Source organism: Esox lucius, chromosome 25 (assembly GCF_011004845.1).
Source record: "Esox lucius isolate fEsoLuc1 chromosome 25, fEsoLuc1.pri, whole genome shotgun sequence".
Lineage (NCBI taxonomy): Eukaryota > Metazoa > Chordata > Actinopteri > Esociformes > Esocidae > Esox > Esox lucius.
This window is the reverse complement of record NC_047593.1, coordinates 21,771,238-21,795,089: the sequence shown is the minus strand read 5'-3', so window position 1 is coordinate 21,795,089 and position 23,852 is coordinate 21,771,238. Positions and strand designations below refer to the sequence as shown.

Below are 23,852 nucleotides of genomic sequence, written 5' to 3'. Positions count from 1 at the left end.
ACACACACACTGCGTACTGTCAAGTTCCCTAAAGTGTGTATATGTGTGTGTCTGTCCATATGTCTGTGTCTGTGTGTGTGTGTGTGTGTGTGTGTTTATATATTAGGAAGGTGAGGTTGAGTCAGAAATGGACTGAAACTGAAATATATTTCAACAAGGAGGGGAGATAAGGAAGGAGGGGTGAAGGAGGGAGAGAGAGGCAAAGGGAGGCAGGGAGGGAGGCTAGGAGAGGGAGGCAGGGAGGGAGGGAGGGAGGCAGGGAGGGAGGCTAGGAGAGGGAGAGGGAGGGAGGGAGGCAGGGAGGGAGGCTAGGAGAGGGAGTGGGAGTCCGAGAAAAAGAAAGAGGGAGGGACAAAGAGACTGGGAAGTGGCAGTTAAGGGATATTGCTCAATAAGAGAATTCCTTTTAATACTTACTCAACCTGCTGACTCCTGTAAATCACTCACACAAACACACACACACACACACACACACACTCAGACACACACAGACACAGACACACACACAGACACAGACACATACAGACACACACACACAGAGACACACACAAACACACACACACACAAACACAGACACACACGAACACACACACAGACACACACACACACACACAGACACAAACACACACAGACAGACTCAGACACATTAGCTATCCAAAGCTGATTGCTCATAAAAACTCCTACTAATCCTAATCCTAACCCTAACATTAACTTAACCTCAAAAACATTTGTACCTAAACTTAACCTAGCCCTAATGCTTAACACTGACCGAACCAGAAATGCCTAACCCCAAAGGAAAGGCTGTCCATGAGTGGAGGGCCTCCCATGTAAAGGCTGTCCATGAGTGGAGGGCCTCCCATGTAAAGGCTGTCCATGAGTGGAGGGCCTCCCATGTAAAGGCTGTCCATGAGTGGAGGGCCTCCCATGTAAAGGCTGTCCATGAGTGGAGGGCCTCCCATGTAAATGCTGTCCATGAGTGGAGGGCCTCCCATGTAAAGGCTGTCCATGAGTGGAGGGCCTCCCATGTAAATGCTGTCCATGAGTGGAGGGCCTCCCATGTAAAGGCTGTCCATGAGTGGAGGGCCTCCCATGTAAATGCTGTCCATGAGTGGAGGGCCTCCCATGTAAAGGCCATGTAATTTCAGCCTGCGAACTCACACACGTACAGGTATAAACACACACACACACACACACACACACACACACACTCTCCAAACACATTACAAAGCAAGACAAAGGGAAGGGGAGTGGACTTCCAACAAGTCAATAGAATATTTAACAGAACATACATAGAGAACATACAGAACCCACATAACACATAGAGAACATAGAACATACAGAACCCACAAAACACATTGAGAACATAGAACATGCAAAACCCACCGAACACTTTGAGAACATAGAACATACAGAACCCACAGAACACATAGAATACATAGAACATACACAATTCAAGAACAAAGAAAACATAGTACAAGCAGAACCCATAAGAAAGAGAACACAGAAACCAGAACACCTGTTGGGAGAGGAGGGGGGGAAATGATGTCTCATTATTATTATTTATCCTGTTCCTGGTTTATTCAGTCAGTCTGCCTGTCTGTCTGCCTGCCTGCCTGTCTCTCTGTCTCTCTGTCTGTCTTCTTTCCTACACCCCCTCCCAGTGGATTTGGGGGCTCTAGCTGTTAGAATGTTAATCTGTCCAAAGCCATCACATCACACACTAAAACATACACATTAGATGATGGACCAGCTACAGTGTGTTGTGGTGAATGACCTTGTTCTCTATACGAACGCTACTGTTCTTGCTTTTATCAGTCTAATGACAGCTGAGACCACAACCTTCTCAGAACCTGTGTGTGTGTATGTGTGTGTTACACATTTGTAATGGAGTCTAATTCAGTACTGACGAGTGAGAGAGAGATCTGACCCAAACCTACTCTCTCTCACACGCACACACACTCACACACACACACACACACACACACACACACACACACACACACACACACACACAGAGTGCTTGTACCCTTGTGACTTGTTCAAGGTCTCATGTCTTTAGTTGGCCATTACAGCCCAAATACCCTGATAAAACTCAACACTGTATCACAAATTCAGCACAGAATAAGACGTTTCAATCTAATTCATATTGTGACGTTAATTACATGCGGGACAAACGTCTGAAGGTCAAAGTACGCCTGCTGCCAGTGTCAGAAAGTACCAGGCTGTTCTGTTGTGTAAACAGGAACAGAAACTCAATCCAAACTGCAATATCCTCTACTGTGATGTTCAGGAATTTAGTCTATTAAAGGGTTACATTTTGGAAAAGGCTTAAAAATGTAAACTAAGTGAACTGGAGAAAGCTCCAGGTTTTTGACCAGCGTGGGCTTATGTGTAGAGGGCTTGACTAGCTAACAGGTTGCCACAGGTTGACAGAGAGAGAGAGACTATAAAGACAGAAGTAGAGAGAGAGACTGTAAAAACTGAAGTAGAGAGAGACTGTAAAAACAGAAGTAGAGAGAGAGACTGTAAAGACAGAAGTAGAGAGAGAGACTTTAAAGACAGAAGTAGAGAGAGAGACTGTAAAGACAGAAGGAGAGAGAGAGACTGTAAAGACAGAAGTAGAGAGAGAGACTGTAAAGACAGAAGTAGAGAGAGAGACTGTAAAGACAGAAGCACAAAAAGAGACTGTAAAGACAGAAGTAGAAAAAGAGACTGTAAAGACAGAAGTAGAAAAAGACTGTAAAGACAGAAGTAGAAAAAGAGACTGTAAAGACAGAAATGGAAAAAGAGACTGTAAAGACAGAAGTAGAGAGAGAGACTGTAAAGACAGAAGTAGAGAGAGAGACTGTAAAGACAGAAGTAGAGAGAGAGACTGTAAAGACAGAAGTAGAGAGAGAGACTTTAAAGACAGAAGTAGAGAGAGAGACTGTAAAGACAGAAGTAGAGAGAGAGACTGTAAAGACAGAAGTAGAGAGAGAGACTGTAAAGACAGAAGTAGAAAAAGACTGTAAAGACAGAAGTAGAAAAAGAGACTGTAAAGACAGAAGTAGAAAAAGACTGTAAAGACAGAAGTAGAAAAAGAGACTGTAAAGACAGAAGTAGAAAAAGAGACTGTAAAGACAGAAGTAGAAAAAGACTGTAAAGACAGAAGTAGAAAAAGAGACTGTAAAGACAGAAATGGAAAAAGAGACTGTAAAGACAGAAGTAGAGAGAGAGACTGTAAAGACAGAAGTAGAGAGAGAGACTGTAAAGACAGAAGTAGAGAGAGAGACTGTAAAGACAGAAGTAGAGAGAGAGACTGTAAAGACAGAAGTAGAAAAAGAGACTGTAAAGACAGAAGCACAAAAAGAGACTGTAAAGACAGAAGTAGAAAAAGAGACTGTAAAGACAGAAATGGAAAAAGAGACTGTAAAGACAGAAGTAGAGAGAGAGACTGTAAAGATAGAAGTAGAGAGAGAGACTGTAAAGACAGAAGTAGAGAGAGAGACTGTAAAGACAGAAGTAGAGAGACTGTAAAGACAGAAGTAGAAAAAGAGACTGTAAAGACAGAAGTAGAAAAAGACTCTAAAGACAGAAGTAGAAAAAGAGACTGTAAAGACAGAAGTAGAAAAAGAGACTGTAAAGACAGAAGTAGAAAAAGACTGTAAAGACAGAAGTAGAAAAAGAGACTGTAAAGACAGAAATGGAAAAAGAGACTGTAAAGACAGAAGTAGAGAGAGAGACTGTAAAGACAGAAGTAGAGAGAGAGACTTTAAAGACAGAAGTAGAGAGAGAGAGACTGTAAAGACAGAAGTAGAGAGAGAGACTGTAAAGACAGAATGGCACTTTTTAAATGCACTGAACACAGTTCTCTGCATAAGACACAACAATCTGACATAAAGTCACATTTGCCATTTCAAAACACTGCCATTCAAAATAACACTACATGAGCTAATTGGCCAATACATGTGCCACCTGGCCAAACACCTCAATGGTTCATTGATACCACTTCAATCAGGAAGTAAGCACTATGAGAGGAGGAGGAAGAGTGTGAGGTAGGGGTACAGCTGGTAGAGGAGTTCATGGCCAAAGAAGACAACAACTTTCAAAATGAAATCAGAGCAACCTTAGTTGATCATGTCATCAACCATGGGCTGACAAAGCGAGAGGCTGGACAGGAAGTGCAGCCCAACATGAGCCGTTTTACTGTCGCCTGTGTCATCCGGACATTTAGACTGGAGTACAGGTATGTAACCAACATGTCTTTCACACTATGCAGTACACCCAATGTCATAGTGTATCAGTTGGGTGACACCTGTTTACTTCATGAATGGCTGAGAGACACAACCATGGTGGAGGAGGGGCCACATTTTCACCCGGGGTACAGGAAGCTGCCGTTGTAAATGGTTTTGGAAAATAATGAAATCAGATTACGAGAAATTCAAAGCCACATCATCCAAGAGAACACCACATTCAACAACATTCAATGAGTCAGTCTGTCCACATTGGCTTGCATTCTCAAGAGAAACCAAATCAGAATGAAACAACTTTCAGACAAGCATATGGTCAGACGAGCATATGTGGATGTAAGTACAATACTGACTGCAGTACACTACACACAACACAGTTTCCCAGTGGACTGGATAACATCATACTGACTGCAGTACACTACACACAACACAGTTTCCCAGTGGACTGGATAACATCATACTGACTGCAGTACACTACACACAACACTGTTTCCCAGTGTAATTTCTTGTGCAATACCTCCCACCATACTCACCATTTCATCATGCAATACCTCCCACCATACTCACCATTTCTGAACCCATAGAAGAGTTCTTTTCGGCACGGTGGTGGAAGGTATACGACCGGCAGCCCTTTGTGCTCATGCCTCTTGTGCAGGCTATGGAAGAGGCATGTGATGAGACTGATGTGGGTGCGATTCAGGGATGGAAGAGGCACTCAAGGCACTTCCCTCGATGTCTGGCAGGGGAGGATATTGCCTGTGATGTGGACGAGGCGTTGTGGCCAGACCCAGCTGCTCGGCAAGATGCTGCCTAATTATTTTCTTCACATTTGTTCTGCAATTTTCTTTTTCAATTTACTGTTTTTTGAGAGCATATTTTTGTTCAGTCCATATGGGCATATGTTGCACTGACTTGTTTGGTGAAAAATACAAATAAATACATGTTTCAACAGCATGTGTGTGTATCTGCAAATATTTCTGTGCATGTGAACAATCTGAAGAATTTTCTACAATTTGAACTGTTTTAGTATTATGGCAAAGCATGCTAATGATGAGAGTACTTTTCATTATGCCCAACAGCGTGTAGTTGGTTAGACAAAAATCTGGTAATATGAATGAAGTGTGTGCCATTTAATGCAAAAGTTTGATTTTGATAATGCTATATGTAGTTTTGGCTGCAGTGCTTCATTTTGCAGGATATATGAGGTATTTTGCAGTTTGTGTGTGTGGTTTTGTGAATTGTGTTAAGTATTTTGATAAAACCAGCCTAGTTTGCCAAATTATATTTTAGCAATTGGAAAAAACTGGGAAAAGTGGAAAAAGTGGAGTTTGAACAGTCTGGAGGCTTTCAGTAAAGATTACACCTTAATTGTGAAAATTCCAGGTCAGCTTACCCACAAGCTCCACCCCCCTCCTAGGAGTGATTATTGAACACAATCATAAACATTACACATATATACACACACATACGCCCTGTTGTGTAGTGAACAGGAAAGCCTTCCTGGTCCCGAAATCCTGCAGCAACAACTCTTTCAAACTGTTTTATAACCAAGCCCTCATACCATGACCGAAATAATGGCTGTTGTTGTGTTGGATGTTGAACAGTTGGTTATACAATTCCCTCCATAGGCATTTGAATGGTAGAATCCATATTGCTGTTTTTGATGCATACTCAAGGCTTATTAAAATGTTATTAAAAGATAAATGTGGCCAAAGTACTGAACATCAGCTTTTATTTCTGGCTCCTTCAATACATATGTGTTTTTCCTCAATTAAGAATACCAGCACTTTCAGAGTTCCACTGACATCACCACACTCATGGGGTCGTCCTTTGAGATGCTTTGTCAGTTTACTGCAGCTAGTTGGAGCTGTTGCTTGTTTTAGGGAGGTTCTGACTTTAGTAACTTCTTCAGCAAGTGAATTGCATGGTGGAAACTGTGATGATGTGTAGATCAGGTGGTTGTATGTTAGACACTGTGATGATGTGTAGATCAGGTGGTTGTATGTTAGACACTGTGATGATGTGTAGATCAGGTGGTTGTATGTTAGACACTGTGATGATGTGTAGATCAGGTGGTTGTATGTTAGACACTGTGATGATGTGTAGATCAGGTGGTTGTATGTTAGACACTGTGATGATGTGTAGATCAGGTGGTTGTATGTTAGACACTGTGATGATGTGTAGATCAGGTGGTTGTATGTCAGACACTGTGATGATGTGTAGATCAGGTGGTTGTATGTTAGACACTGTGATGATGTGTAGATCAGGTGGTTGTATGTTAGACACTGTGATGATGTGTAGATCAGGTGGTTGTATGTTAGACACTGTGATGATGTGTAGATCAGGTGGTTGTATGTTAGACACTGTGATGATGTGTAGATCAGGTGGTTGTATGTTAGACACTGTGATGATGTGTAGATCAGGTGGTTGTATGTTAGACAGTGTGATGATGTGTAGATCAGGTGGTTGTATGTTAGACACTGTGATGATGTGTAGATCAGGTGGTTGTATGTTAGACACTGTGATGATGTGTAGATCAGGTGGTTGTATGTTAGACACTGTGATGATGTGTAGATCAGGTGGTTGTATGTTAGACACTGTGATGATGTGTAGATCAGGTGGTTGTGTGTTAGACACTGTGATGATGTGTAGATCAGGTGGTTGTATGTTAGACACTGTGATGATGTGTAGATCAGGTGGTTGTGTGTTAGACACTGTGATGATGTGTAGATCAGGTGGTTGTATGTTAGACACTGTGATGATGTGTAGATCAGGTGGTTGTGCACTAGCATTCAGCAGGGGGACATTCATGCTCTGTTTGTGGTCTGATAGAATCCAGCCCAGGCTTCCAAATCACCCAGTCCGCCCCTGGCTTAGAGGGAACTTTCAAGTGGGGGAAAGGGTTTTGGGAGGTGTTCTTTGACGGGCAGGACTTAGGGTTCTGGGTTTGTATGAGGGACAGGGCTAGGGGAAGGTTTTCTCGTGGGTAGGAGAACATGTATATATGTTTTAGACCAGACTTGTGATAAATTACACTAATGATGCTGCTAGGTTCTTAGTACATGTCTCCCCCCAGTGGTGAGGGAGGTGTACTGCAGTCATCCATATGTCTATGTCACCTGAATAATCTCATCATCATCACATTCATGATCTGGTGTGTTACATTATATAATAATTGCCCCAAATATGTAATTGTTGTACTAGATACAATCCTGTAGAATGTATGAAAATAAGATCAAAACTATACAGGAAATCATGTTGAATCTCAGGAATTGCTCTCATTAAGAAATGGAGATTACAGATGTATTACATTACAGATGTATTGCCATTCCCTGTGAACAACCTGACCTCTACAACAAAGGACATAATCACTACATAATATAACCCACTTGTAAGGGTAAGTACACAAACACTTGGTAGGGAGGAGTTAAAGGAATAGAATATACCAGATGAATGACAGAACAGATATTTATTTAGTGACAGAATATCAGAATAACCTTCAAAGTGTACAATCACTGAGCAGTTCAAAGGAACAGTAAAACCAAAAAAGTCATTGTAAAGATATGTTTTTGTTCACGTCAAGTCATTATGTTTAGTCAGTCAAGCCAAATTAATTTCTGTTTGGTCCAACTATATCCTTGAATTGAATGTGTGTGTCTTTGTTCTGTGTGGATAACAGTCCTACCAAACCGCAGGAATCAATGAGCTCAGTTCAGTTCCGCTGTCCAAAAGCAGATGAATCTTCTGTCTTCTGCATGTGATGTCTAACAGGATCAACTGGGTGCCTCGTCATCAACAGAAGCAACAACTGATCTCTCATAAATTCGAGTCTCAAAGTCTCAAAGTTTTATGTACATTGATTGGAAAATAAATACATGACTATCCTATCCTTTTATTATGTATGATAGGAATGAATTGAGAAAATCTGCTAAATAACCTAACATGCCCAGTTGACCAAATGGAAGAGTGAACAACCAAAAGGTAAAATAGTAATCTGTCACCAAGTTAAATGACTTATTTCGGTTTTACAGCAAGGTCATGAGCTGGTGGAGTTCTCTCATGATATTTTTTTCTTTTACCCCGCCCAGGGTTGGGTAGGTTACTTTTTAAATGTAATCCGATACAGTTACAAGTTTCCTGTCCACATTTGAAATCAGTAACGTAACCTCTTGATTACTCAAACTCAGTAACATAATCCGATTACTTTGAATTACTTTTAGATTACTTTAATATTAAGAGGAATTAGAAAACAAATAGAAATAGCCTTTAACCAATTGAACACATTTTGCGGGATCAATCAACATTAGGAGTTTACATAGCTGACCAAAAACAGAATTTGCATACATTTATGTACACTAAATCTGCAGTAGTCTGATGTTTTGCTCCACAACCACAAACGTTGTCAAAACGTTGCAAAACCCATAACCCATGCGAATGCATGTTTGCAATCGTGAACAATCGCACCCAAATACATTTTACGTGTGAACGTAACCTGTGATTGTTAGGGCCACCAGCGATGGATTTTCAAAACGCAAATGAAAGAAATAAACTGTGGCTATACACCTGCACTCTTAGCTTAAATTCAATGTGGTCAGCAGCCAATGATAACCACAATTTCCTTAGATGCAAAGCAAAAGCAGGATCACATGGCCTACCTGTATGGACGGTGGCTGCGTCAAATGCAAATCAACATCCTTTGGCAAAGTGCTTCCCAACACATTTTCTCCTCAAATGTCATGATAAATTCTTGAAGCTAACACCATGTTACAGTGGTAGTAGATGGTGTCAAATCTCCCTGTTTAGATTCTGGAGTTGGTGTCCCACAGGGGTCTGTCCTTGGGCCGGTTCTGTTCTCTCTTTATATCAATAACCTACCAAATTCATGCCCAAACGTCTTCTCGCAGATGTATGCGGATGACGCAGTAATTTACACTCAAGCAAAAACCATCCAACAAGCAGCTGCTGATCTCACAGTGGCCCTATCCTATGTGCAGGACTGGCTCAAGAATTCATGCCTCATGTTGAACACCAGAAAAACTGTGTGCATGTACTTCTCAAAACGCTTTGTCGAAGTAAGCAGATCAAATGTCTTCTTGAATGGAGAGGAACTTCACCTGGTCTCAGAATTTAAATACCTTGGGGTAGTCCTTGATTCAACACTCTGCTTCAAAAGTCATGTAAAAAAAAGTAGCAAAGGTTGTCAAATTTAATCTTTTTTGCTGCTAAAACATATTTTTATTTCATGATTATTTCTCATTTTGATTACTGTTTGACTACCTGGTCTCTTGCCTGCCCCACAACACTTAAAACCATAGAAAGCCTATATAAAAAGGTATCCCACCACCACTGTCAAGTTTTAAAAAAACATAGACTATTGGATTTTCAAAAAATATGTTTGATATACACGGTCCTTCACTCCCTCGCTCCGCCACCTCTGAAGGACTTTATTAAATCTAAAGAAAATTCTTTGAGGATCACGCGAGCCTCTACCAGAGGAGACTTGATAATACCTCACAGGCGCACCACCTTCGGTCAGACGGTCCTGTCTGTCCGGGGTGGGAACCTGTGGAATAGTCTTCCTCTAACATTAAGAGAATGTACTACATATAGCTCTTTTAAAGTCCAGTTGAAGAAATGGCTATGGGCAAATCAAAGTTGCACACATTAGTATGTTTTATCCTTCTTTAAATAGTTTTTCTTTGTAATGTGTATATGGATTAGTGTTTGTGAAGTTGAATGTAGTCTTGTGTGAATATTGTATATAGGATTTAGCTAATTTATGAACTGACTGTAGATGTACATTTTATTTTGCAATGTTTATAATCCGGCATGTTTACATGCATGTACTCCATGTCTTGTTCATTAACATGCACTGTCCCAATCAAATAAAAGTAAAACATATATAATAATAATAAAATACACATGCATGTACTCCATGTTTTGTTCATTAACATGCACTGTCCCAATCAAATAAAACTAAAAAATCTAACAAATAGTTGCCTAATCTTCGAATCTCTAAGCTGGAGCTTTTGCTTGTGGTAAACACCATGATGTGGTATATACCAAACATGTCCATCATCTCAGTGAGATCCATCTAAAAGAAACTGATGCTGATGTTGAACGGTGCGTTTGACAAAAAGACCTTGAAATTTGAAACATATACAACACCAGGCAGTCCTATCGCCTATCATTGTTCTGAGAAAGAGTGGATAAATAAATCACATTTTAGATTGGTAGCATTATATTATCATAGATACACTTTGTTTTTACCAATAAAACTAGCGCTTCATCGGTCACTAATCTGGTTATGCGCGCCCACCTTTGCGCACATGATGATCACACCCAACAATTGAGGTGCGCAATATTTTGGTTCAAATAACGATGTTTTCAAAACACTATATAAAAAAATTAAAAATGCAACGTGTCATAATTATTTCACACAAACTATTCTTTTTCAATTGAAGTAATCCAAAAGTAATCATTTTTTTTTCAAAAGTGTCTGTAATCCGAATACATGATATTTTAGTTGGTAAAGTAACGGTTTAGAGTTACAGTTTTTTGTAATTAGAGTAATGCAGTAAATGGTCACTGGATAAGATTGGTGTTGGGTTGGGTAGAGATGACCAGTCATGGATTCCTGGAAACTAAACTGAAAAGATGGTTCCTCCTCCATTCCTCCCTCATACTGGGCCTGATATGTGACCAGTGAAGAGGGCTGGTAAGCCAACGATGGGTAAGATCCCACCTTTGACACCAGGACAACCTAAGACAGGCACAGCTGTGGTACAGGCTACGTCACACAGACCTACCTACACAAGCCCAATATAGACATGTACTTAAGTGTCTTGAGAAGCAAAAGCTCCAAACCTCACTTGTGCATAAACAATGCACTCAGACAAACCTGCCTATTAAGTTAACAGCAGTGAAGTCAGTTGTCCAAATACTTCAGGAACCTTAAAATGCAGTGACTTATGTACAAATTCGCTAGAATTTCTAAATTAATTCAGTGTGGATGAAAAATAAAAGTAAAGCTGACAGTCACCACAGCCTCATCATCATTGTATCATTCCAAACCCAAAGTGCTGGAATCCAAAGCCGAAACAACAAAACAATTGTCACAGTCCAAAACCGTTTGGAGTAATGTGTAGCTTTACACAAGGGTGTAGCTTTACACAAGGGTGTAGCTTTACAATGAACCTGTATTCTGTCAGGTTGCCAGTGCTGCCCTGGAGAAGTGGACCGGTCCATCACGTATCGCATCTCATAACTGGGTCAGAGTGGGTGGGGCTAGAGTTATCCCCTCCTGAGAGCACTGCTTAGGCCTGGGGAGGGCACTACAAAGGGGTTAGGGTGTGATATGGGACACTGTGTCCATCTCTAATTCATGGTGATGTATTTATCTGTCTCAGAGTGAATTGTTCCCCAGGGAGCATCAATTAGGCAGGGCAGATAACACCCTGTCATCTCAGGTTGACAACCACCAGGGTAAACAGGTCGGGTCACCTTTCCTCTCTGACTGACGACAGGCTCCGTATTTACACTTCACACATCAGGAGGATGAGAGAGAGACAGGAGAGGAGAGAGAGATAGGACAAAGAGATAGAGACAGGAGAGGAGAGAGAGACAGGAGAGGAGAGAGAGACAGGACAAAAAGATAGAGACAGGAGAGGAGAGAGAGACAGGAGAGGAAAGAGAGACAGGAGAGGAGAGACCGGACAGGAGAGCAGACTATTTTATCTTAAGGGAAGATTTCAGTAAAGCGTTAACTGAAGTTGTCATACCTTGGTCCAGAACCAGAGTACATTTAAAGGTTCTGTTGGTGTGGATTCAACCGGTGTTGAAGGGATTTAAAGGTGTTCTGTTGGTGTGGATTCAACCGGTGTTGAAGGGATTTAAAGGTGTTCTGTTGGTGTGGATTCAACCGGTGTTGAAGGGATTTAAAGGTGTTCTGTTGGTGTGGATTCAACCGGTGTTGAAGCATATTTCAGGGTGTCGCCCATGCAACGGTGTGTCCAATCAGGTTAGTGACTTTCTTGTTAATTCTACAGCTAGATCTGTATAATATAGAACAGGTCATTTTAGTCAGTGTAGATCTGTATAATATAGGACAGTTCATTTTAGTAAGTCTATATCTGTATAATATAGAACAGGTCATTTTAATCAGCTTAGATCTGTATAATATAGAACAGGTCATTTTAGTCTGTCTATATCTGTATAATATAGAACAGGTCATTTTAATCAGCTTAGATCTGTATAATATAGAACAGGTCATTTTAGTCTGTCTATATCTGTATAATATAGAACAGGTCATTTTAATCAGCTTAGATCTGTATAATATAGAACAGGTCATTTTAGTCTGTCTAGATCTGTATAATATAGAACAGGTCATTTTAATCAGCTTAGATCTGTATAATATAGAACAGGTCATTTTAGTCTGTCTATATCTGTATAATATAGAACAGGTCATTTTAATCAGCTTAGATCTGTATAATATAGAACAGGTCATTTTAGTCTGTCTAGATCTGTATAATATAGAACAGGTCATTTTAATCAGCTTAGATCTGTATAATATAGAACAGGACATTTTAGTCTGTCTAGATCTGTATAATATAGAACAGGTCATTTTGGTCAGTCTAGATCTGTATAATATAGAACAGGTCACTGTACACCAGCAACTAGTTACAGTGGAAAGTCTGTCCCTTCCCTTTGTCTATCTCTCAGGGATAACTGAGGATAGAATGACTCTAGATCTAAAGGAAAAGGCACACCCCCAGCCCCACTACAACCTCCTCACTTCCTCCCCAGCACCTCCACCCTCCACCACCAAGGTTCCCTCCACCCCAACTCCTACCCTTTCTGTAGGTAAGAAACATCTGTTGTGAAAACAGTTGGCTTGGTACCTATGTTGTTTCTGAACACGTGACATCAGTCATCTAGAAGGTCTTAATTTCCCATAGGTTATACCAGAGGTATTCATATCTTACCCAATGAGGTCCGGAGCCTGCTGCTTTTCTGTTCTACCTCATCATTAATGTCACCCACCTGGTGTCCCAGGTCTAAATAAGTCCCTGATTAGGAGGGTAGAATGAAAACATGAAGTTGGATACCTCTGGACTACATTGACATAGTTAATTCAATGAAAACATAATTATTACTTCTGAACAGAACAAAACATTTGTTCATATATGCTCACAATGTTTTGATTATTGCAGTTGCATTTCTGTCCTCCTTTGTCTCCTCAGCTCCAGTCCCTCCGTCAGGTAGACTCTCTGATGACGTCTATCACCTGGCGGCTGCCCTCTTCCAGCAACATCGGGCTGAAAAGCCCATCCACCACTGTCTGATTCATTATGGGGAGAAAACTGATGCTCCACTTCCTGAATCTCCTGATAAAAGTTCACAGAAACAGGCTTATCAACTAGCATTCAACACTCTCACATGTGAGGAGAACATAGACAGACAGACAAGTGACAAAGACAGACAGACCACAGAGGGAGACAGACTAGGGGTGCTGTTCGATCTAACCTGTAGTGCGTTATGCACTTATCTTTTCCAGACCAAGATCTGCTACAAGATATCATAACAGACTGCTGTTTCATCACCACTCAACACATGGTGAGTCCTGTCATAACATTATACACTACGACACACTACTGTTGTCATAACATTATCCACTACGACACACTACTGTTGTCATAACATTATCCACTACGACACACTACTGTTGTCATAACATTATCCACTACGACACACTACTGTTATCATAACATTATCCACTACGACACACTACTGTTGTCATAACATTATCCACTACGACACACTACTGTTGATATAACATTATCCACTACGACACATTACTGTTATCATAACATTATCCACTACGACACACTACTGTTGTTATAACATTATCCACTACGACACACAACTGTTATCATAACATGATCTACTACGACAGTGGTGTCGTTAGCCCTGGGCGTCTGGGGCTATAGCCCCGTCTCTTTTATGAATAGCCCCGGATCTGAAATGGACCCCAAAAAATTATAATAGCCCCTAATCTATTCATCTATAATTCTGATCACGCATTATGACAATGTAGACGTCGCTAGTCATGTACATTCCATACTGCTATAATAAAATCACCCACTACAACACAGTACTGTTATCATCACATGACCCACTACAAAACAGAACTGCTGTAATAAATTCACCCACTACAACACAGTACTGCTATAATAAAATCACACACTACAACACAGTACCGCTATAATAAAATCACCCACTACAACACAGTACTGCTATCATCACTTTACACACTACAACACAGTACTGTTATCATCACATGACCCACAACAAAACAGAACTGCTGTAATAAAATCACCCACTACAACACAGTACTGCTATAATAAAATCACCCACTACAACACAGTACCGCTATAATAAAATCACCCACTACAACACAGTACTGCTATCATCACTTTACACACTACAACACAGTAATATTACATCCTTTCATTAAACATTATGATGGTGATGAAGATGATGAAGATGATGATGGTAATGAGGATCAACATGGTGATACTGATGAAGATGATGATGGTAATGAGGATGACCATTATGATATTGATGAAGATGATGATGTTGATGATGAAGAGGATGATGGTGATGATAATGATGACGTTTGTGATGATCATATTTGTGATGATTATGGCGATTGTGATGATGGTGAGGACGATGATAATGTTTTTGATGATAATGATGATGATGATGATGGTGATGATCATGGTGATAATGATGAAGAGAAGGATGACAATGGCAATGGTGGCGATGATGTGTTGCAGCCCCAGGACTTGTTGCCGTTGGTAATGGTGATGCTGTTCGACCTTCAGGACAGGAAGTTTCTGCCAAGACAGCGTTCCACACAGGAAGGGGAGGGGCAAATGCCAGAAGTCAGGGAGGTGGAGAACAGCCTTGACAGGTGTGTGTGTTCAAGTGTGTGTGTCCATGTTCCATATGTCCATGGTGTGTGTGTGTTGGTGTGTGTGTTGGTGTGTGTGTTGGTGTGTGTGTCCATGTTCCATGTGTTCATGGTGTGTGTGTGTTGGTGTGTGTGTTGGTGTGTGTGTTCAAGTGTGTGTGTCCATGTTCTATATGTTCATGGTGTGTGTGTTGGTGTGTGTGTCCATGTTCTATATGTTCATGGTGTGTGTGTTGGTGTGTGTGTCCATGTTCTATATGTCCATGGTGTGTGTGTTGGTGTGTGTGTTGGTGTGTGTGTTGGTGTGTGTGTCCATGTTCCATGTGTTCATGGTGTGTGTGTGTGTTGGTGTGTGTGTTGGTGTGTGTGTGTTGGTGTGTGTGTGTGTGTGTTGGTGTGTGTGTTGGTGTGTGTGTGTTGGTGTGTGTGTGTTGGTGTGTGTGTTGGTGTGTGTGTTGGTGTGTGTGTCCATGTTCCATGTGTTCATGGTGTGTGTGTTGGTGTGTGTCCAGGTGTAAGACACATCTGTCAGCCTCCCTGGCTCGGTACAGGATAAAGAACGGTCTGTTGCATATCTCCTGTGTTCTACCAGACAGCATCAGAACCAGACAGCACAGAGCTGCTAGCCTGCCGTGCTACGCATGGGTCAACACACACACCACCAGGTGCCCCCCCCACACACACACACACACCACCAGGTGCCCCCCCCCCCACACACACACACACACACACAACCAGATACACACACACATCCAATCAGATACACACACCGACACACACACACACCACCAGAAACACATACACACACCAGTTACACCAACACACCAAGCGTTTTACTATAATTGTGAGGATTTTTTGGGGATAAACCAATAATTTCTTTTTCCTCTGATGTCTGTGTAGTTTGGAATGTGTGTGTGAGGTGCTGTCTGGTGTGGGAGTGTGTGAGGTGGAGTGCATCAGTGCTCTGAAGGGCAACGTGTTCTGCAGGGATCCTCTGTGTTCAGACACACTGGTCTTCAGCCAGAATGTCTCAACACTGCTGCAGCAACAGAATACGCTGATGACACAACACACACTCAACATACAGGTGTGTCTTCAGAGGTGTGTGTGGGTGGGTGTGTGTGGGGGGGTGAGTGTGGGTTGTGTGTGGGTGGGTGTGTGGGGTGTGTGCGTGGGTGTTGGGTGTGGGCAGGGTGGATGTACTTGTTCAGCTTTTTCAGAAGCAAAATTCACGTAACTGTCCTGATTATCAAACATTTGCATCATCTAGCATTTTCATCTTCAAGGATTTTGTAGGTTTATGGGCTAGGTTAAGGGTTTGGAGTTAAGGTTAGGAATAGGGTTAGGTTCAGGGTTTGGAGTTAAGGTTAGGAATAGGGTTAGGTTCAGGGTTTGGAGTTAAGGCTAGGAATAGGGTTAGGTTCAGGGTTTGGAGTTAAGGCTAGGGATAAGGTTAGGTTTAGGGTTTGGAGTTAAGGTTACTGATAGGGTTAGGTTCAAGTAAGGGTTGGTGTTAGATTTAGAGTTTCAGAAAATATTTTGAATGAAAATGTGTAACCTCTCTCTTTAGGACAGGAGTGTGTGTCTGGCTGTGAGCTCGCTGCGCCCCCTGCTGTCAGAGCAGTGTGATGTCCTGTTACTCGGGTCCTTCTCAGGACTGACTGTGACTTATATAGCTGTCCAGGCCGCTGCCTGCTCCGGGTGGGTCCTGCTGTGTGGCGGCGACCACAGCCCTGAACAGAGACAAGACATACAGACCACCCTGAATCACCATGATATGAAGAGTAAGAGAGAGAAGACGAGGAGGAGTGAAGGACTGGGGGTGGAGGACTGGGGGTGGAGGACTGGGGGTGGAGGACTGGGGGTGGAGGACTGGGGGTGGAGTGAAGGACTGGGGGTGGAGGACTGGGGGTGGAGTGAAGGACTGGGGGTGGAGGACTGGGGGTGGAGTGAAGGACTGGGGGTGGAGTGAAGGACTGGGGTGGAGTGAAGGACTGGGGGTGGAGTGAAGGACTGGGGGTGGAGTGAAGGACTGGGGGTGGAGGACTGGGGGTGGAGGACTGGGGTGAAGGACTGGGGGTGGAGTGAAGGACTGGGGGAGGACTGGGGGTGGAGGACTGGGGGTGGAGTGAAGGACTGGGGGTGGAGTGGAGGACTGGGGGTGGAGTGAAGGACTGGGGGTGGAGGACTGGGGGTGGAGTGAAGGACTGGGGGTGGAGGACTGGGGTGGAGTGAAGGACTGGGGGTGGAGGACTGGGGTGGAGTGAAGGACTGGGGGTGGAGGACTGGGGTGGAGGAGTGGGGGTGGAGGAGTGGGGGTGGAGTGAAGGACTGGGGGTGGAGTGAAGGACTGGGGGTGGAGGACTGGGGTGGAGGAGTGGGGGTGGAGGAGTGGGGGTGGAGTGAAGGACTGGGGGTGGAGGACTGGGGGTGGAGGACTGGGGGTGGAGTGAAGGACTGGGGGTGGAGGACTGGGGGTGGAGTGAAGGACTGGGGGTGGAGTGAAGGACTGGGGTGGAGGACTGGGGGTGGAGTGAAGGACTGGGGGTGGAGTGAAGGACTGGGGTGGAGTGAAGGACTGGGGGTGGAGTGGAGGACTGGGGGTGGAGTGAAGGACTGGGGGTGGAGTGAAGGACTGGGGGTGGAGGACTGGGGGTGGAGTGAAGGACTGGGGGTGGAGTGAAGGACTGGGGGTGGAGTGAAGGACTGGGGTGGAGTGAAGGACTGGGGGTGGAGGACTGGGGGTGGAGTGAAGGACTGGGGGTGGAGGACTGGGGGTGGAGTGAAGGACTGGGGGTGGAGGACTGGGGGTGGAGTGAAGGACTGCGGGTGGAGGACTGGGGGTGGAGTGAAGGAAACAAATATGCAGAATATCACATAGTGGGCAAACTACTTTTTGACAACCCTGACTGTAGAACCATTTTTCCCTTTAGGAGAACCCCTGGAAGTAGAATCTGGACAGATGGGTAAAATGTTCCACCTGTTTCAGAGTGTTCCCTAAAGGGTAACATGGTGTCCCCTTTCTATCAAACTGAAACTACTGAATACTACCTTCAGCAGAACGTGACCTCAGATCACAGAGTAGAGGGTAAAGGTCATGACCTGTCTCCCCAGATGTCCGTGTGCTCGAGGAGGGGTTCCAGGAACTGGACGTGTGGAACCCTTCGGTTCAGCGAGTAAAGGCCATCCTGCTGCTGCCTCAGTGTTCTGTTACCGCTAGCAACGACCCACTGGACACCATCCTAACTGAACATGGAGGTCAGGAGGTCAGGAGGGAGGGGAGTGAGAGGGGAGTGAGAAGGGAGGGGGTGGAGGGGGGAGGGAGGGGGTGGAGGGGGGAGGGAGGGGGTGGAGGGAAAAGAGTGGGCTAAAAGAGTGTGTGTTTTCAGACACTGATCTGCTCCAGGACCTGTGCCATGGTTCCGTCGCCCAGAACAGACTACACACACTAATGACCAAACAGGAACAACTTCTCACCCACTCACTCACCTGTAAGTGTCTGCGGCCAAACTTAACCTTCTGTCCTTGCAGGCCTGTAAACAGTATGATATCCAGGCACTGAATGAGCAGTGTAATGGTCAGTAGTTTGGCTGTGTTTTGGCAAGGCCATAATCACTAAATTAGGAGAAAGTATTGTGAAAATATCATTAAAATTAATCAGGTGCCACTTAAATGCCAAATATATTATTCTTGATTGGCTAATAGGTGGAGAGAGAAAGAATCACAACCCCCTCTGCTGGTCAAACCACCACAACACCAAGTCTCCCCTCTGCTGGTTAAACCACCAACTTAACACCATGTCTCCCCTCTGCTGGTCAGACCAACTTAACACCATGTCTCCCCTCTGCTGGTCAAACCACCACAACACCATGTCTCCCCTCTGCTGGTTAAACCACCAACTTAACACCATGTCTCCCCTCTGCTGGTCAGACCAACTTAACACCATGTCTCCCCTCTGCTGGTCAGACCAACTTAACACCATGTCTCCCCTCTGCTGGTCAGACCAACTTAACACCATGTCTCTCCTCTGCTGGTTAAACCACCAACTTAACACCATGTCTCCCCTCTGCTGGTCAGACCAACTTAACACCATGTCTCCCCTCTGCTGGTCAGACCAACTTAACACCATGTCTCCCCTCTGCTGGTCAGACCAACTTAACACCATGTCTCTCCTCTGCTGGTCAGACCAACTTAACACCATGTCTGTTTGTCAGTTCCTATGGTTCTGGAGGTGGTCTACTGCACACGCTCAGTTTATCCTGAGGAAAACGAGCTGCTGGTTACAAGAGTCCTAAAGAAGTCTGACACACACCCTAAACTACCACCCTTCAGGTACATGTGTGTGTGCACGTGTGCACGTGTGTGTGTGAACGTGTGTGTGTGAATGTGTGTGCACGTATGTGTGTGAACGTGTGTGTGTGAACGTGTGTGTATGAGTGTCCCTCTGTCACAGGCTGGCTGATGGCCCTGGGGAATATATACTGTATTTTTTAAATATCTCTGTCTCTGTGTCTCAGGTTGAAAAGTCCAGCTCCCTCTGTGGTTTTTGGGTCTGAAAGCAGTGGGATCAGAGAAAAGTTCTTCCGATTGGAGCCTTCACAACACTCCAATGGTTGCTTCATCTCCCTGCTGGCAAGAGAGGTGAGAGGGGGTTTAGACCCCTGTAGTATTACAAACCCCATTCCAAAAAAGTTGGGACACTGTACAAATTGTGAGTAAAAAAGGAATGGAATAATTTACAAATCTCATAAACTTATATTTAATTCAGAATAGAATATAGATAACATGGAGAATGTTGAAAATGAGACATTTTGTAATGTCATGCCAAATATTGGCTCATTTTGGATTTCATGAGAGCTACACATTCCAAAAAAGTTGGGACAGGTAGCAATAAGAGGCAGGAAAAGTTAAATGTACAGATAAGGAAAAGCTGGAGGACCAATTTGCAACTCTTTATGTCAATCGGCAACATGATTGGGTATAAAAAGAGCCTCTCAGAGTGGCAGTGTCTCTCAGAAGTCAAGATGGGCAGAGGATCACCAATTCCCCCAATGCTTTGGCGTAAAATAGTGGAGCACTATCAGAAAAGAGTTTCTCAGAGAAAAATTGCAAAGAGTTTGAAGTTATCATCATCTACAGTGCATAATATCATCCAAAGATTCAGAGAATCTGGAACAATCTCTTTGCGTAAGGGTCAAGGCCGGAAAACCATACTGGATGCCCGTGATCTTAGGGCCCTCAGACGGCACTACATCACATACAGGAATGATACTGTAATGCAAATCACAAAATGGGCTCAGAAAACATTGTCGTTGAACATAATCCACCGTACCATTCGCCGTTGCCGGCTAAATCTCTATAGGTCAAAAAAGAAGCCGTATCTAAACAGGATCCAGAAGCGCAGGCGTTTTCTCTGGGCCAAGGATCATTTAAAATGGACTGTGGCAAAGTGGAAAAGTGTTCTGTGTTCTGCATCTCTGATGGTATGGGGTTGCATGAGTGTGTGTGACATGGGCAGCCTACACATCTGGAAAGGCACCATCAATGCTGACAGTTATATTCAAGTTCTAGAACAACATATGCTCCCATCCAGACGTCGTCTCTTTCAGGGAAGACCTTGAATTTTCCAACATGACAATGCCAGACCACATACTGCATCAGTTACAATGTCATGGCTGCATAGAAGAAGGATCCGGGTACTGAAATGGCCAGCCTGCAGTCCAGATCTTTCACCCATAGAAAGCATTTGGTGCATCATAAAGAGGAAGGTGCGACAAAGAAGACCTAAGACAGTTGAGCAACTAGAAGCCTGTATTAGACAAGAATGGGACAACATTCCTATTCATAAACTTGAGCAACTTGTCTCCTCAGTCCCCAGACGTTTGCAGTCTGTTATAAAAAGAAAAGGGGATGCCACACAGTAGTAAACATGGTCCAACTTTATTGAGATGTGTTGATGCCATGAAATTTTAAATCTACTTATTCTTCCCTTAAAGTGATACATTTTCTCAGTTTAAACATTTGATATGTCATCTATGTTGTATTCTGAATAAAATATTGACATTTGAAACTTCCACATCATTGCATTCTGTTTTTATTCACAATTGTACAGTGTTCCAACTTTTTTGGAATCGGGCTTAGCTATTGGCTAGTGGAATGACTTCCACATCCTGAGCATACACTTCCTTCTGGCAATATCGCATGCTATCACCTCTGGGATTATTTTGTTGGTTATACATTATTGTGACCTTCTTTGGCCATAAATGAGACATCTGCAATGAAAGACACAGCTAATTCAACGCTTTACAACTAAACATAATTTCAGGTACCCCAGAGATATTTAGTATAATTCTATACATAATTAATGTTTGTTTCACAAGTGTGTTGCTTCTGCCAAGCGTTTTACACGCATATATTGTCCAGACACTATTTGCACTCAAGGTTCGCAATAAATTGTCAGAATGAATATTGTTTGTTGTTAGCAGGTTGTCAGTTTCACAACTCTTATATCTGGGCTGCCAATGAAGGCATTTGTGAACAAATCAGAGTGGATAGGAATGAGCACATTACCGTCTACTGTACTGTAATGGCCCTATAAAAATGAGCCCTTCTTTCTTAGCTTTGCTCTCTCTGTGTGATGGTTAAAGGGAATTGCTGCAGTATTTTTGCAGATACTGATATGATGATATTAAATCACATCAACTACATTATGCTATAAGACCTTTATTCATCTACATTACACTATAATACCTTTATTCACCTACATTATGCTATAAAACCATTATTCAACTGCATTACACTACAATACCTTTATTCAGCAACAATAACTATAAAACCTTTATTACTACAGTACAATACAAAACCTTTATGTTTATTTATTCTTAAGACATTTCGGGATGTGTAATGTCTTCAGTTCGGGATGTGTTGTCATTAGGGTGGGATGTGTAATGTCTTCAGTTCGGGATGTGTAATGTCTTGAGTTCAGGATGTATTGTGTCTTCATTTTGGGACGTGTAATGTCTTCAGTTTGGGATGTGTTATGTCTTCAGTTCGGGATGTGTAATGTCTTCAGTTCGGGATGTGTAATGTCTTTAGGTTGGGATGTGCAATGTCTTCAGTTCGGGATGTGTAATGTCTTTAGGTTGGGATGTGTAATGTCTTCAGTTCGGGATGTGTAGTGTCTTTAGGTTGGGATGTGTAATGTCTTCAGTTCGGGATGTGTAATGTCTTTAGGTTGGGATGTGTAATGTCTTCAGTTCGGGATGTGTAGTGTCTTTAGGTTGGGATGTGTAATGTCTTTAGGTTGGGATGTATAATGTCTTCCCCTGACACGTATTTCCTCCTCAGGCTGACTCGGTTCCGGTCCTGTCAGTTCGTGATGTGTTGGCACGGGCTGCAGCTAAAGGCTTAATGACTGGCATCCTCCCAAACCAACAAAGTGCACCCAAGAAAAAAAAGCACAGGAAGAATCGCCCCCCAGCCCATACTGACCAATCACTGCACAAAAGCCAGTTGAAGGCCAGCCTCCCAAAGAAAAAGCTTGTGATTGGTAAAGATCCAGGAAGTAGTGCTACTGTTTTAGTTAAGTCCTTGGCATTGATTGGCAAGCTGTCGAACCAAGAAGAGACAGATGATAAAGCGATGAAGGAAGGACAGGAAGAGGAAGGAGAAGACGGAGAGTATGATGAAGAAAAGGAGGAAACGGAGGAGGGGGTGCAGGGGATGCGGACAAAATTGAGGAGGGGTAAGGCCAAACATCACCCTCAAGGCTCCAGGAAGAGACCAGCCAAGGGAAGACAGCATCCTCATAGAGACATAATTGAAAGAACTATAAAGGGCCAAACCTTTAGAACAGGAACTGTTGGAACTAAAACAGGTGAAAATAGAACTGCTAGAGGGACAGCAAAACCCCTCACCGTGAAAACTAAGCCACAACCAGCTGTACCCAAACCTATCCCAGACCCCCACCCCTCTAAATCTACAACCAGAACCCCACCCCACCACATCTATAACCAGAACCCCACCACATCTATAACCAGAACCCCTCCACATCTATAACCAGAACCCCTCCACATCTATAACCAGAACCCCTCCACATCTATAACCAGAACCCCTCCACATCTATAACCAGAACCCCTCCACATCTATAACCAGACCCCCACCCCTCCACATCTATAACCAGAACCCCTCCACATCTATAACCAGACCCCCTCCACATCTATAACCAGAACCCCTCCACATCTATAACCAGACCCCCTCCACATCTATAACCAGAACCCCTCCACATCTATAACCAGACCCCCACCCCTCCACATCTATAACCAGACCCCCACCCCTCCACATCTATAACCAGACCCCCACCCCTCCACATCTATAACCAGAACCCCACCCCACCACATCTATAACCAGACCCCCACCCCTCCACATCTATAACCAGACCCCCACCCCTCCACATCTATAACCAGACCCCCTTCCCTAAATCAGGAAACAATCAAACACAAAATTAGAAATATAAACCGAAATGTCCAGACAAGCACACAAACAGACACACAGACATACAAAGGATTCCAGTTTCAATAAGCTTTAATTCAGATGTTTACATTGAACTGGTGAAGAGCTGGGGAGCACACTGAAGGCAACACATGGAG

General features: G+C 43.3%; 1 protein-coding gene across 1 annotated transcript; it reads left to right on the top strand.

The window, feature by feature from the left end:
• The first annotated feature begins 11,908 nt into the window (after positions 1–11,908).
• LOC109615146 (putative methyltransferase NSUN7) lies at positions 11,909–23,553 on the top strand. The gene is made up of 15 exons (XM_029118220.2): positions 11,909–12,249; positions 12,951–13,091; positions 13,472–13,669; positions 13,786–13,844; positions 15,068–15,204; positions 15,717–15,869; positions 16,105–16,291; positions 16,775–16,988; positions 18,138–18,170; positions 18,319–18,462; positions 18,594–18,695; positions 19,419–19,536; positions 19,722–19,845; positions 22,552–22,948; positions 23,456–23,553. Exons 1-15 carry the CDS (start codon positions 12,228–12,230, stop codon positions 23,551–23,553), a joined length of 2,127 nt encoding a protein of 708 aa, XP_028974053.2. The 5' UTR covers positions 11,909–12,227.
• Positions 23,554–23,852: the final 299 nt, after the last annotated feature.

Bases quoted from the DNA above. Each gene is read 5' to 3' on its own strand.
- LOC109615146 (XM_029118220.2), top strand. From the start codon at position 12,228: ATGCAACGGTGTGTCCAATCAG. The intron at 15,205-15,716 runs GTGTGTGTGTTC...GTGTGTGTCCAG, and splicing joins GTGGAGAACAGCCTTGACAG to GTGTAAGACACATCTGTCAG. The intron at 19,537-19,721 runs GTACATGTGTGT...TCTGTGTCTCAG, and splicing joins CCTAAACTACCACCCTTCAG to GTTGAAAAGTCCAGCTCCCT.